This window comes from Ictalurus punctatus, chromosome 12 (genome assembly GCF_001660625.3).
Source record: "Ictalurus punctatus breed USDA103 chromosome 12, Coco_2.0, whole genome shotgun sequence".
In the NCBI taxonomy this organism is placed as follows: Eukaryota; Metazoa; Chordata; class Actinopteri; order Siluriformes; family Ictaluridae; genus Ictalurus; species Ictalurus punctatus.
The window spans coordinates 12,321,707-12,338,038 of NC_030427.2; the positions used below are offsets into that span (position 1 = coordinate 12,321,707).

The 16,332-nt window shown below is 40.9% G+C and overlaps 1 protein-coding gene across 4 annotated transcripts in view; it reads right to left on the minus strand.

Moving 5' to 3' along the window:
• Positions 1 to 2: 2 nt before the first annotated feature.
• The window catches only part of zeb2b (zinc finger E-box binding homeobox 2b), an 86,395-nt gene continuing 70,065 nt past the window's right edge, over positions 3 to 16,332 (minus strand). For 3 of the 4 annotated variants that reach the window (XM_053684062.1, XM_017482042.3, XM_053684063.1), the window contains exons 3-9: positions 15,383 to 15,451; positions 11,459 to 11,647; positions 10,221 to 10,435; positions 7,714 to 7,822; positions 5,350 to 7,337; positions 3,575 to 3,755; positions 3 to 2,105 (exon numbers count right to left, since the gene is read on the minus strand). In XM_053684062.1, the coding sequence (XP_053540037.1) occupies positions 1,546 to 2,105; positions 3,575 to 3,755; positions 5,350 to 7,337; positions 7,714 to 7,822; positions 10,221 to 10,435; positions 11,459 to 11,647; positions 15,383 to 15,451 (3,311 nt within the window). In that variant the 3' untranslated portion in view covers positions 3 to 1,545. The remainder of the gene's footprint in view (positions 2,106 to 3,574; positions 3,756 to 5,349; positions 7,338 to 7,713; positions 7,823 to 10,220; positions 10,436 to 11,458; positions 11,648 to 15,382; positions 15,452 to 16,332) is intronic. The other variant, XM_017482045.3, reaches the window with a different exon arrangement.

Below are 16,332 nucleotides of genomic sequence, written 5' to 3' on the forward strand. Positions count from 1 at the left end.
TCTTTTAATTTGGCTACGTTTATTCGAGCATGGTCATTTCCAAGAGGAATTACAAATTAAAAATTCAATAATACTTTTACAAAGACATTTGAGGAAAGATTCTTTTTTTTCTCTCATGGTATAATACATTGTATTTATTTTAACAGTCCCTCTTCATTTTTTTTATTTAAAAAAAAGAAAAACAAGATGAAGAAAGTGGAATATTTTTTTTTTTTCTCAGTCGAAAATACAGTGTTTCACAATATTGTATAAAAAGTTCCCAAATTTGGAATTTTTCCAGTAAACTGGAAAAAGAAAAAGAAAAAAAAAAAACAAGAAAAAGAAGCTGAAAATTCGCATTTCACAATTAATGTCTCAAAACACAATAAATGCTCTCTTTACGTAAAATTTGCCCAAGTGATCATGTTTCATTTTTACTAAAATATATCTATATATTGAAGAACTATAATACTGTACACTACAGTATGAAATAAATAAAATTAGGAAATACAAAATGGGCCACATAAATAAAATGTTATTTAAACTGACATAATAAAATGAATCAATTTCTTTTGTTGGAGAGAAATGGTTTGGCGTAATACTGATAAAATTTTTTTAAAAGAAACTGAAAATTGCACAAACATGATGTAAACTAAAAAATGAGTGCCTACTCTGCTAATACTGAGGAGGAGGAGGAGGAGGAGGAGAAATCTTCATCTGAACGCTGATGCTGGTGCGAGCAACACCACGTCCATCCTCCTTTAACACTGTACAAGGATGGCACTTGTAGAAACACACAGATTAAAAGGTTTGCATATAAGGCTTTGTTTTTTTCTTCTTAATCTTCTCTTAATACAAAAGAAAACGACTTTACAAAGGCTTTCTCCTTCATCAGTGCCTTCTTCCTTCATCTGTCTCCACTCTGGACCGTTTCACTTGCTCTACACAGTCTGGTTAAGACTTCAAAAAACCCCGAACCGGTATCGATTTAAGTTCCTTCATGTTGAGTAAAAATTGTGGAGGCCTAAAAACATGTGGCTAGCTGAGAAAACACCGGGGTGAAGAACGGCAAAGGGCACAGTGGGAGCGAGAGAATTCATAATACTGACAACCTGCAGCAAACACGCTGCAGCCTCTTCTTTTTTTTTTTTTCAACACTATAAATATACATAGGCAATACTTTTTTATTATTTTTGTAGTGATTATAGAAGCAGAGTGCAATTTTTTTTGTACAAGTTACTAGTTTTGTGCTATAAATACTATGGAACACAGGTTTTTTTTTTTAAGATGGTAGCACCACACATAGTTTTTAGGCCTTAATACTGTACATTAAAAAAAACAAACAAACAAAAAAAAACATATTTAATTTGTTTCATTTTTGCATAATGCAGCTTCTCACCCGTTTCCCCCTCCCCTCCCTGACTGGATTCCTTCTTTTTTTTTTTTTTTTATCAGTCTGGCACAAATCCAGAAGCACGTCTGTTGAGGTGGCCACCAAAGAAAAAAGTCAACTGAAAATGAAAAGACGTGGAGGGGCAGCTTATAGAACACAACACAGTAGTCTTATTAGACACCATCCTCAGGGTTGTCCTCGTGGTCCGATTTGGTTTTGCCATCCAGCGAGCTGTCGTCCATCGAGTGCTCGCCATTCTCCTCTTCATCCCGCGCTGTGTCCAGGTCCGTGTCTACGCTTTTGTTCTCGCTCTCCTCTTCTTCTTCCTCCTCAAACTCGTCCTCCCTGCGCCCTAGCTTGCCATAGGTTCTGTCCGGCTCTTTGGTGCCGCCGTTGATGCCGTCGCGCAGGATGGGATCACGCTCTTGGTGCTCAGGGTATCCAGGAGACGTCAGGCCCTGAAGAAAGGCCCGGTTCATGAGGAGCTCACTGGGTTCCAGGCGCCCTTTGTCACGTGCCTCTCTCTCAGCCGCCTCGCGTTCCTCGGCCTCCCGTTTGCAGTAGGAGTAGCGGTGGTTCATGTGCTGCGAATACGAGCCCGAATGTGAGAAGCGTTTGCCGCACTTGTCGCACTGATATGGCTTCTCGCCCGAGTGCAGGCGCGAGTGCTCAATCAGGTGGTGCTTGTGCTTGAACGCCTTCTTGCAGATCTGGCACTGGTGTGGCCTTTTACCTGCGGAAGCACACAATGAAAACACAGTGTTTTAGTCCAAATTTGTACCTCAGAAACTATAAACACAATGTAGTACTTAATAATGATGTGGAAAAGGATGAAAACAAATGACTGTGATGGAAAAATGAACAAATGTAACTTTTTTATATATATATATATATATATATGTTATGAAGTGCTTGCATGTTTGTCTACTCTGGTTCCAATTCTGGTTGCACACACACACAGACACACACCAGCACGATCAGTGCGAGTGTTTGTAAGTTTACTTTCTGAAATTCCCTCCTAGAGGTGAAGCATGAGAGAGCGGAAACACACACACTTTGGGGTTTTTCAGCAGAAGAGCCTCGCTGCCAGAAATGCAACATAAATAAACCGGCGCAAAACCAAACAAACACGCCGACCGCTGCAAAGGAACAAACAAATAAAAGCTGAAATTGAACTGCAGTCTCCTACAGTGGCTCTGCGCCACACATGGTGATGCAGATTGGTAGAGCAATCCAGTTGTTTTTTTTGTATTTTTTCTGTGACTGGGAATTTGGAATGCTATAGGATGCAGTGGGAAAGCAGACGGTCTAAGGCTATTGATGGGGTGAGAATTCATGACATCATAGAGATTAAATTAACCAAAACTCAGGGAGAGACAGGAAAAGCCAGAGTATATATCCATCCCCCAAACCTTCCTCTATTCTAAACATTTGGATTTAGACCAACTGAGCACATTCAGGTCGTATGTTTGACACAGCTCACACACACGCTCTTCTTTGGCATTTCACTGGACCCAGGATAGCACTCGTGAAGTGGCGCACTTGAACGCACACATCCAGCCAATCATTGACCGCAAATAGCACAGGAATGCTGCGTACCAATATGCCGTACACCTCCGAGAAAGAGGGAGATGGTATTCTTGCCAGCAGATTCCTCAACCAGTATAGAGTGATGCAATCAAGTGAAAGAATAGAGGCATGGAGAAATAGAGGCCTTGCTTTTCTTACCCCAGCACTCTGATGTATAATATACGATTGAGCCAATTAAAAAGACTAGGAGTATTACAGATAAAGGTTAAAGATCATCTCTGTTTGATGTGGTGTACGTTTGTCTGAAATAGCTGGTGGAATGCCAAAGGAGAGTTATGCAAATATTATAAGTAGAATTTAACTGGGTCAATTGAATGAGTAAGAAAACAAGGATTTTTTTTTTTTATTTCTGTCTATTTACTAATCTTATTATTTTCCTCACATTCAACTTCTCTCACCCTGTCAATAGGAAAGAAATGTTAGTTTTCCATTCACATCCAACTAAAAAAAAAGTGAACAAAGAAACTGAACTCGGAAACGAAAAATAAGCAGGGGAGAAAAGAAAAAAAAGAAAGAACCACTAAGAGGAAAAAACAGGGGGAGGGTTTAATTACACAAACAGGAAGTAAAAAATAAGCATGGGGTAAAATAAGTGTCTGGAACAGTATGTACCTGTGTGCTCATATTTGTGTCTTAGGAGGGAACTGCTCTTCTGGAATGTTTTGTCGCAAAGGTCACACGCGTACATACCACTTTCTGTTTTCTTAATCTTCTTCCGGGACAGACAGGCGTCTGAGTCTGTCATGTCATCCAGGCTGGAGAGATAGTCTGGTGTGCCGTCAAGCAACTCCCCCTGGAAAACAGAGAGATTTACAATTTAGAAGGTTTTTAATTCTATCCCGTGGTGATAATACTGCCTTTATATGAGAATATTTAAATATCAAACAAACAAAAATGTGATCTGAACCACTTTTATTATTTCCTTGCATGATTTTTTATTAATGAAACTGAAAAATCTCAGTCATGGATTCATTATGCAACCTACATTTGCACTAGAGCCCATCTTCTAAATTAAACATTAAAATGTTTGTGACTAGAAAAATGCATAAAAAGGCCGGATATTACAAATGAGTTCTCTCTCCTTCTCTGCATACGCTTAATATCACCTTTCTCCATATATTTGCATTCAAATTTGGTTTAATTTTATACATGAAAGAATGTTAATGCTATATTTATCTGCTCTTTCTTTACAGAGAAGATTACCCCGATAGGCTAAAACTTCAATTAATGAGGGAAAAAAAAGTATTATTGCATTAGAGGGTCATAATAATAAGAGAAAGCCTTGGCAGGGCATATTGCCACAGTCTTCTAATTTCCAAGCGGTAATGATTAAATCAAGAGGTGCACTAAATGACCAAAATTGTGTAGCGCCGTTGCCCTCATTAAGAGTACTTGCTCCAGTCTGACAATGATTCTCAGACATGGCTATGCCGGGCTTTTTAAGAGAGCCGTGCTATCATTCCACAATCAATTTGAGCTAAATGCCCGTAGCTGTATTTTTTAAAATCTAATTTAATAACTTAGAATAGGAAACATTATTAATACTTTTTTATCAGAACGTTTCCCTCTATGTTAAACAGCCTTCAGCGCTGTGCTGTAATGAACACGGCGAGCGTGCATTATTAATCCACATGTTCAAACTCATTTTGGCTTTTCTCTCTTTAGAGATACAAAAGAAAAGAGAGAATGGGGAGAAACAGAGATACAAAAAGATGGGAGAAGTGGCAGAGGAGGGGAAAAAAGACTGCTTGTGAAGTGAACACTAAGCCAGGGTCTTTGAGAGTCTTAAGGGTTCATTGTAAGTCATTAACTCTCACTTTCATGCCTGTTACTTGAGTCATCACACCTGAGAGGAGAAACATGGGGTGGATGACTGGAGGAGGTATATACACAAACACACACACACAAAGTAGACACACATCATGACAAACACACACACACACACACACACACACACACACACACACACACACACAACAGGCACAGATGCAGCTTGACACAGCGAGGAGTGCTCGGAGCATCTGGCACGGCGACGCTTCCTGCCCTCATCCACTCAGACGCTAGACACTGGAGTCTGGTAACACAAGCCCTCCCTCGTCATGATCGCTAAAACTGCCATTCAGTGATAATGCTAATGACGCGTACTACAGGAGCTAGCAGTGCTACAGGCCACTGCACAGCTGTTTGTCTATTCTATCTCACTCTCTTGCCTCTCCAACATTTATCCCTCACTGTGCTCTTCCGATGCTGAAGGCGGCGGCAGGTGAGCACTTCTCTCTCACTCTAAGTACCTTTTAATTAGCAGCAGAAAGATCCAGAACGCATTACAGGCATGCAGGCATTGAGCAGGGGGAAAAAAGAGATACAGGAACTTAAGGATTGTTTACCTGGAACCCTGGCTTCCGCTGGTACTTTCTCCGCTGCTGCATCTCAGCGAAGCTGGCAGCTCCTGCTGCGTAGGTGTAAGCCATGTGTGGCAGGAAGCCCATCTGGTCAAGTGTGGGGTAGGGCCTGAGACCTGGGAGACTGGCCTGAACTGGAGGCATGAAAGTGGCTGGAGGGAACGCACTTTGAGGAGGTAAGGAAGTGTACAGGGGTTTGGCAGAGAAAGGGTTAATGCCAAACATGGGGCTAGTGCTTTTCTCCAGGTTACCATTGGGGCTCCCAAACTCTTTCTTGGACAGGTATGCAAGATTGAGTGGCTCCTCCAGATGTTCCCGGGGTGATGTAATGGGGTTGTGGTCTAAGGGGACACTGCTGGGCTTGGGCCGGCTCTTGACAGAAAGCACGTGTTTGGGTTCTTTCATGAGCTTTGGTAGCGAGAGGTCCAGTGGCTCTGCCTGCAGGTCCTCGGACGTGAAGCTGTTGGGCGTGTAAGAGCTGCTGTGGGAGTTCTTGGACGAGGCATAGGACAGGTTCAGAGGTGATGGCGTGTTGCTCCTGGAGTGGTCCAACTTCTCACCAAGTTGCCTGGGGCCAGGGAAGTGGGGTGTTTTAGAAAGCCTGAGGGGGATGTCACAGTTGTTGATGTTATGTAGCTCGGGGGTGGCGGGCGATGTCATTCGGTCGATAGTTTTGACCAAAGATAGAGGGGAACGAGCATTCATGGAGTCCTTATTGGGCATTTGGTTAGTAGCAGGCAGACCGATCTCCATATTGTTCCTATCTAATGGAGGTGTTCTGGAATTGGCATATTGGTATACCTTTCTCTGCTCAAACCACTCTTTCACAAATTCCTGAGGAAGGCCGACTGCTATCGAGATCTTCAGTAGTTCCTCTGAGTTGGGCTCCATGTTCATGGCAAAGTATGCTTTGAGCACTGACATGTGGTCCTTGTAAGGGTTGATGGGGCTAGTGATGCCCTTTTCAGAGATGATTGGAGAGAACAAATGGGCATGCTTCTCTGAGAACATACCCTGCTTGTTAGGCATAATGTTTTCATTGGGCTGCAGTACAGCTTTTATTTCTTCATTCATCTTACACAGGTACCTCTCATGCTGATGCAATGGAATGGGGCCTGGGAAAGGTTCTTTGCAATACTGGCAAGAAAAGGATGTAAACATTAAGTTGTTCTCATGCATCTTCTCCTCTGTACCTAAATCTATCGTGTGATTCGACTTCTCCTTCTTGATATTGCTAATTTGTCTCTTAGAGTCTGTGGTCAAGCTCTGGAGGCAAGCTTTGGCTTCATTGACTTTCTCAAGTGTGTAGTCAATGATACTCTTGGTTGCGCCGTTGTGGCTGATGACTGGAAGACCTGTCTGGGGCCCCCCGGGTGATCCCAGCCCTGGCTTTTTCTCCTCAATTTGGGAGCCCAGCTCCTTCATGTAGGCCTTCAGTTTGGAAAGTTCCTCCGGCTTGCAGTCCATCTTCTGCCGGCATACTGTGTTGTCTACAATCTGAAGCACCTTCTGCACTTCACTCAGGTTGTTCCCTAAAGATGGGTACCCAAGCATTTGTCCTTCTAGGCTCATCCCTAAGTGCTGGAGGGGACTCTGGGAGTTGGGGGCACTTAGCGGGCTCCCTCCACTAAGCGCACCATTCAGGAAGGGGCCTGGTGTACCATAGCCATGTGAGGCCATCATCAGCTTATAGTCATTTATATCCAGTGGTTCCGATTTAATGTTGAGGTGATTGGACTGCTCATGGAGGCTGAGGGGCTTGCCATTTTCTAGCTTGTGTCTTAGCTGGCTGATGGCAGTGTTGGTTGGAGAGGAAGAGGCGGAGGTTGGAGAGGAGCCAGATTTCATGTTGTTCCTCATCCTGCCATTAACTGTGATCAGGCCAATACACTTCTTACTACTGATGTGAGAACTGTAGGAACCAGAGTGAGAGAAGCGCTTCTTACAGTTTGGGCATTCATACGGTTTTTCCCCTGAAAGGCAAACAGAAAACACATTATAATCCTGCATCTATATGTTGTGGTTATATTCCAGAAGTGCTGCATTGCATATGAATAATGCATTCTTCCTAGAACAAAATCTAATAACAATCAATACTGGGCTAAAAAGAAAATCAAATATAACTGTTTTATATAATGATTAACAAAGTAAAGCATCTGGCATTCTGATTAAACTGTTCTCTTTTGATTGAGATGGGCCAAAGCCAACAAAACAACAATTCATCCTTTGTTAGCAAGCAGAAAAAAACAACAACAGATATTGATTTTTGTACATCTTCTGAAGTACAGAACAATCTTAACTGGAGGTAATGAATATTCAAAGAGAGCGCATGGGCCCATTGCTACCCACCACTGTGGATCCGCAGGTGCTCCTTCAGATGGTGCTTGTATTTGAAGGCCTTGCCACATTCTGTGCATTTGAACTTGCGGTTGCCAGCTCCCTGGTTCAGCAGTTGGTGCTGGGAAAGAGAGGGTATTTACATGAGCTCCTCACAAACAGAACAGAGGAAGAGTTTGGTACATAACCACAATCGGCGCATAACACAACATGCCAAATGGCTCACGTTGTAATGCAGCATCTTGCTTTTCTTGCAGCTTCACTGAGCCAGCACGAGTGTGGCCATGATAATAGGAACTACATACCTTTTAATTTCCTGACTTGCGTGCCAGAAAAGAATGGCTTTAGAATCTGGCAGTGCCGAGTAATAAATAAAAGGCTCCTTTTTTAAAAGAGTTTTTCCCTCATTAGAGAAGGCAATCTATTCCACTTTAATTAATTTGGGATAATCACTCGGACGAGATCCTGCATATTTAACGAAGCCTTCTATCAATGTACCTGAAAATAAAGTTAATTATTCAAAAAAGGTGGGCTTGGGTAAATGTTACAGTTTGATAATTGGAAGTGAATTTCCAGGACGTCTAAACTCTTTAATAATACGTGAGTACAGCTCGTAGGTCGTTCCATTCAAAAGATAAAACATCAGCACTGCACCAATTTGCAATTCAAAACGGGGCCCCTTGGAAGAAAAAAAAATCTTAATATAATAGTGATAACAACAACAACAATACGGCGTGTAAGTGTGGGGAAGCAGTGACACACCAGGCGTGCACAATTAATTCTGAGTGGGAGGTGAATATGTTAAATGGCTGGGATAACACAAAGAGTATGCAAGCGGTGACGAGAGGAGCCGCCCATGATCTGCTCTGACAACTGGGCTCGCATTCCGGCAGGAGACAGATGGCGTAAAGGCAGGACACAGTGAGGATTGTTCAAACAGCAGCAACCTTCCGAGATCAAGCGGGGAGCCAAGCGGCTCTGCGCCAGGGAGGTACCCCACTACTCGCTTGTATGTTGCTGAGTTGCATAAACAAACAGCAACAGCTGCTTTACCCCCCCGAACACCACCACTACCAACCACCGCCACTACCCCCAATGCTTTCTCCTCTTATAAACACCCCATGAGGATGGAGGTAGGCTTTAGCCGTGCCACCATTAACACGATCCTTTTGCTTCAATTGTGAATGGCAGCACCGAATGAGGGGGCTTTTTCAGCCCCATGTGACGTGTTAGCCATGTTGTGGGCGGAGGACCTGACTGAGTATTTGGCTGACAGTGAGTAACTCCACATGCTGTATGATTTGGCAAGACTGGATAGCGTTCTTACTGTAAATTAGTGTAGAAAATTGGGGAAAACCCTCCTAAAGCTCAAACACAGTGTGACTCATGTGACTCGTGTTGTTCTTGAGTTAGTCATGAAGTGTGTATTTGTTTGTGATAAATAAAGAAATGTGAGATGGCGGGGCGAGGAGTGGCCATAAAATGACTAAACAGGAAATCAGAGGGTGTAGAAACCCTCAAAAGCAGCTGTCAATCAAGCCAGTGTATTTGGACTACACTGATTTCAACACTATCAGATTTTAGCATAATGTCAAAAAATGAAGTGGGACCAGGGGGACCGTTTAACAGGAAAGTCTTTCTATGTGAAGGAAGTACGCAAACAAAAAAACAATAAATAGGAAGTAATTTGTGGATTAGCAGGGTACACGAGGAGAATGGGCCATCTGCTCGTGTTTTGAGCAGACTGGGGAAGGCAGGTGAGCAAGCTGCCAGTCCACATTGTATTAAATCACTCCGTTAGAGCTGGAACATTATCTCACACAGATGAAAGACAACTGCAACGTGCTGCATGAGCCGAATAGCAAACAATTAAATGGAGGATTTTGATGCGCCGCTTCATCTGAGGATCATTTGCCGTGATTCTGCAACTGAACCAGGAGAACGACACGCTTGTACACTGAATAACTGAACAAATAATTTTACTCTACCTGCCATTAAAGCCCTTGTTTGTATTTCCAAAAATGTAGACTATGCTATCTAATTGGCCGATGCGCTGATTCTTAAAGAACATTAACAAAAAAGGGAGTAAATTTAAAGTGCAGATGAAATTTCTAAATTGGAAATTAAAACAATCATTCGATCGTGAACATAAGACTGCAGAATCATATGAGCAGGCCATCAAAAAGCCATTTAGGCCTCTATTAAGGCTATTACCAGTAAAAGATCTGCATCTTCAAAATGCCATGAAAAATTAATAACGGTCGCCAATCAAAATGATCTCTTTTCTTCATGGGAATACAGCACATTAGAAATAATGTATAAAGTCAGGGGCCGTATATATGTGTAGCAGGGAGAGCGTGAGAGAGAGTTAATGAAAGGCTGGCAAATTGAGAGGGTGCAAGATAGAAGAGCAGAGCTGGCAGCAGAATGAGAAAGAGAGAGAGAGAGAGCGGATAAGAGAGAGAGAGCACATGAGCGAAATACAGTAAGGGAGGGAGGGCAGGGCATGTGATGCTCACCTGATCTCGTCCAGGCTTGTGCGTGGCCATATGCCTTTCCAGCTGAGTGCGGTAAGCAAAGGAGTAGTTGCACAGAGGGCAGGCGAAGTTCTCCTCGTTCTTCTCGTGCCGGTACTTGATGTGTTCCTTCAGAGAAGTCAAGCGCTTGTAACCCCGGTCGCAGTAGGGGCAGGTCAACAGTTGGGCAAAAGCATCTGGAGTTCCAGGTGGCAGGTCTGTGGCAGAGAGAAGGAACAAGGGAATGAGAGAGAGAGCAAGTGAGTGAAGGAGGGAGGAAGGATGGGAAGGGGCAGTGGGCCAAAAGGTCAGCAAATCAATGGCAGCTAATTGGCACTATGCCCAGACTGGTATGGGAGGTATCTCTACAATCTGCTATACTGAGTGCCATCGTCAGGCCTGGCACTGGGAACCCTACACACACACACACACACACACACACACACACTAATATGTACACAAACCAATGCATGAGCACATACACTTGAATGAACACAGTTTGTAGAACATTGCACATAGATATAGATTGAAAAAGAGGGAAAGAATATACAAATAAAATTAATAAATATTATTAATAATAAAATTACTATTTCTAATAATAATGATGATTAGAATGATGTATTTCTATATTTATCGTTATACTAAATAAATTAGTTAATAAATAATGCATTAAAAGCAATAATTAAAAACACATTTTCAAAAGATAATAATAATAATAATAATAATAATAATAATAATAATAATAATAATAATAATAATAATAATACATAAATATTAGGCATGGATGATGAGGCAAAAATGTAACCTCATGATACCTGAAGAGATTTAATATTAAGAGGATACAAGCCGTTAATTAATATTTTATATTAATTATTTAAGTGTAAGCAAAAGCAGGATGACATCATGTCATGAAGATACCAATTTTAAAGACTTGAATCATGTATCAGTATCAGTATCAGTATCAATGAATCTGTTATATTATTTAAAGTGGATTGTTATATCGCAAAATACTCTCAGTTTTGACCCCATGAATGGCTCCAGTCTTGAGTACCATGCCATTTTGGCTCCATCCAACTGGTGGTCTTATCCATGTCTAATTTTCCCACTTTCCTCATGAGTGAGGTATGTGTGTCCAGGCTGGTGCAATTTTCCCTGAGGATAGGGATCTGATTTCAACGCCCTAACAGCTGCACCTCTTTCAGAAGGTAAACACTCGGGTATGTAGGGTGGCGCATCCTTACCATTCTCCTCATGCCCGGGGCCCTCGGGTGTGCCCAGCCGGGCAATCTCTTCCGGAGCCTCAGGGTAGATGATGGCTGTGTCGGCGCGCTGCAGATACTCAGCGATGCTAACCACATGGCTCTCGCTGTCAGCCATCTTCCTTTTAGCGAAGAACTCCTCGAACTCAGCTGTGCAGTCCATTCTCTTCACTTTATAAAGAAACAGATAAAAAGAAGGACAGTTGGAATTAGTATTAAAAAAATTGTGTTCTTAAGTGCATGTGAAAAATTAAGGGAACCGGTAACATGTCCTAGATGTAATAAAACAGCTGAACAAAAAACAAACATTAAAGTACTAGTTGCAAGGGATACGTCTAAATTACAGCCTTATCTTGTCAACTAATGGCCACTAAAATAAGAAATATGGCTTAATCTAGTGGGAATGCCATCTGAATTGTGGAAAAAGGCTTTTAACGATAAACTCTTTTTTCCCTGCGCTTTAAATGTATTAGGTGCCGTGCGATGAGGGAAGCTCAGGGAGGAAATGATGTTTGCTACATTACTTCTGATTTCCCTAATCAAACTCCTAACAAGACAGCTTCTGAAAAATTACACTTCAAATTACAGGAAGTTACGATATCGAGATACAAAGGGGATGTTTCATCAGGGTGTGCTTTTTCCAGGCGTCCTAAATTCTGCAGTGTGATTAAATGGATTGTTAAATAAAATGGTGAAAAATATACAGTGCCCTACACTAATATTGGCACCCTTGGTAAATATGAGCAAAGAAGGCTGTGAAAATGTGTCTTTATTGTTGAAACTTTTGATCTTTTGTTAAAAAAAATCACAAAAGTTCTCTTCTATCATAGATATCAAACAACACAGGTTTATCCCAAAAAATGTCTTTGTTAAATATAGGTGTGCAGCAATTATAGGCACCCCTATGAACTGATATGAGAAATATATATTTGAAGTATATTCCCATTGATATTTACATTTTTTTAGCACACCTGGGTGACTAAGAACAGGAAACTGTTCAACCATGACTTCCTGTTTCACAGGGGTATAAATATGAGGTAGCACATAGGACAAATTCCCTTAGTCATTCATAACAATGTTAAGACCAAGGAATATAGCTGTAATGTGTAGCAAAAGGTTGTTGAGTTACACAAAATGGGAAGTGGGTATAAGAAAATAACACAAGCATTGAAAATGCCCATTTCCACCATCACGGCAATAATTAAGCAGTTCCAGTCAACTGGGAATGTTATAAATCAACGTTAAAATTGAACACATGTCTATATTGTCTCAACACACTGTGAAGAGGATGGTTCGAGTGGCCAGAAAATCTCCAAGGATCACAGCAGGAGAATTGCAGAAGTTAGTTGTGTCTTGGGGTCAGAAAGTCTCCAAAACTATAATTGAAGTCACCTACATCACCACAAGTTGTTTGGAAGGGTTTCAAGAAAAAAGACTCTACTCTCATCCAAAAACAAAATCAAGTGTCTTCAGTTTGCCAGACACTACTAGAACTTCAAATGGGATTGGGTTCTATGGTCAGATGAAACCAAAATGGAGCTTTTTGGCAATAAAGACCATAGGTGGTTTTGGCGCACACAGAGATGTAGCCATATGGAAAAGTACCTCATGCCCACAGTTAAATATGGTGGTGGCTCTTTAATGTTTTGGGGCTGTTTTTCTGCCAGAGGACCTGGACATTTTGTTAGGATACATGGCATCATGGACTCTATCAAATATCAACAGATATTAAATGAAAACCTGACTGCCTCTGCCATAAAGCTTAAAATGGACATGGTTGGATCTTCCAGCAGGACAATGATCCAAAACATACATCAAAATCAACACAAATATGGTTTACTGACCACAAAATCAAGATCCTGCCATGACCACCCCAGTCCCCTGACTGAAACCCATAGAAAACCTGTGTGGTGAACTGAAGAGGACAGTCCACCAGCAGGGAACTCGAAATGTGAAGGATCTGGAGAGATTCTGTATGGAGGAATGGTCTCAGATCCCTTGCCATGTATTCTCAAACCTCATCAGGCATTATAGGAGAAGACTCAGAGCTGTTATCTTGGCAAAGGGAAGTAGCACAATGTATTAACTAAAAGGATGCCAATAATTTTTGCACACCTATACTTAACAAAGTATATATATATATATATATATATATATATATATATATATATATATATATATATATATATATATATATATATATATTCTTTTTGATAAACCTGTGTTTTGTTTGCAATTGTTTAATATCCACAAGAGAATTTTTTTTAACAAAATATCAAAAGATTAAACAATAAAGACAGTTTTTCATAGCCTTCTTTTCCTCATAATTACCAAGGGTACCAATATTAGTGGAGGGCACTGTAATATATATATATACCGACATGTCTCTGGAAACTGCTGAAAACTGCCAAGTTTCCTTCGGCTCACTCCATTATTCATTATATTTGTATAGAGATTAGCGTCCGTGTCTCCTCGAGCCGTCTCATCTGTCAATTAGGCAGAATTCTATGGAGAAGGTGACGGAGCGCTCGGAGATTTTATTAGCCACCTTTTTAATTAGGCCATGCCGAAGTGAAAGGTAAACTGTGTACCGAGATTTGTCAGACAGTAAACATTTTATGGTCTAATTTGCTAAAAGGTCAAGGTAGTGGACTGTGTCGATGTCAAAAATGTCTCGAAAATGTCAAAGTGCCAATGGACCTTTTGCGTTCCCTCTTCAGATCCGAGGAACTGGAGTGTGTAAAACGAAGCCTTCGTTATCAGGAAGGAACCTACACTGTGGTGTGTGCAGTATAATTAAAATAAACACACACACACACACACACACACACACACACCTAAGCCTTGCTTATGTGATTCCCGTCTTGCCAGCAATGAGCTAAACGTGAATGAACAAATGATGAAGCCAGCTTTGAAGAGGATATCATCTGAATAAATTGGGTTTTGCACTCAAATTCAATTTATGGACAGGAATAAGATTTGGAAAAGTTGCTGCACTAGGTTAAAGCACTAACTAATGCTCCTCCATGTTTCCCTCCGCAAGCTCTTCGTCTTTGGCTCTATAACTATTTGGTTCGGAGTTCAGAAGCAAAATACTTGTAATTCATGAGTGGATTTCCAAAAAACAGCCCAGCATGGGCTGCTCTGCTTTCCACAAGGTTAACATCATAAATGGAAACCTTTATTAAAATTCCATTTCCACACTGAAGAGTTTCCCACTTTTGTCCAGAGCCAGGGCTGTGGTTAGCACTGGCAGAGTTCGAGACATGAGGAAGAATTCACATTTTTTTAAATAGCGCTCAATCACACGGCCGGCGCCACAGCCAATCAGAGTGCCTTGGTGATGTGATGGAGGCGAGAGATAATGTTCAAGGAAGGATTGTGGGTGTTGGGTTTGATGTGGGCACTAACAGGAAAATGACATTCATTTCATGTCATCATAAGGTTTTTGCATGTGATTACAAGAAAAAATTATTATTTATGTTAGAACGTAACAGGTGAACGTAAATGTAATTAATTTGATTGAAATAACACATATGAATCACGCGGGGGAGAAATCACGTGAAAATTAATGAATCGTGATAAAATCACTTGAAAACAAAATAAATCATTGAAAAACAATATGAATCAAGTAAAAAATCTTTTGAAAATAAAGGAATGAATCATATGGGGGGGATCACATGAAAACAAATGAAGAAAAAAATCACATGTGAAAAGAAAAAAAATACATGGCAAGCAAATGAATCATGTGAAAATGATCACATGAAAATAAAAAATAACACATTCCCTAAATGTGAAAAATGTCTGAAAACCGTATGTGAAACATGTGATTATTCATATGGAAAAGTCATGTGACCTCTGTAAGGGGGTGTGTTTGCAACAACATTAGAAACATGTGAAACTTACCTGTACCATTCCCAATTGGCTGTAAAGTGGCATCAGGCACCATACTGTCAAAGTCATCCTTCAGTTCATCTGTAGAGAGAAAAAGGGCGAGTCAAGGGACTGAGAGGGATGAAAAAGTGTTGTTTTTTTCTCTGGGCAGAAACAGGACCAAGACAGAGATTTTACCACATGCAGCATAACAAGGAAAAAAGTCCACCTGAGCATACTGTATGGTACACAACAAATTTAACTCATTACATGACGCCTCGCCAATATCTTTAATGCATGCCGTGTTGGACGAAGGGGCAGAACCTCAGGTAGGACGGACATAAATTAAACAGCCACATGAATAAACTGTCCCATAAACCCAACTCAGGGGATTTTTCTTGGCGAGGGTGAGGACAACAGCGCATTGTCAGAGTCCCGGAGACAATTAACTTAGGGAGTCCTTCTTCGGTCCTTCCGGTCTGGCGTTAGAAATTAAATCAAGGTATTTCCGAGAAGACGGAGGCTGTAATAAATATTGCCATGCCTTCCCCGGCCTCTCATGTGACCATTACGCATAGTGCTGAGCAGGAAAATACTGCTGGGTTATGGGTTTTTTTTGTTAGTTTGTATGTTTGTTTGTTTTTACAATCAAAACCTGATATATGGATGATTAAGAAAGCAGGATATATTAATTGAAAAGTTTCATTTGCAAGTGTAGATCATTAATATTTGAACGAAGCACAGAACACAAGATAATAAATACAAAAAAAAAACTTATAGAAAGTTCTTATAAAATTGTGGTTTTATAAAGCTACAAACAAACTGTTAATCAATTAGGGTTAATTTATTTAAAAAAAAAAAAACATTTTAAAACTTGCAGGACAGAATGTAAAAAGAATTAGGTGTTTGTGTAGTTTCTTAGAAGCTCAGAGAAATAGTGAAACGAAGAGAGAGAGAGAGAGAGAGAGAGAGAGAGAGAGAGA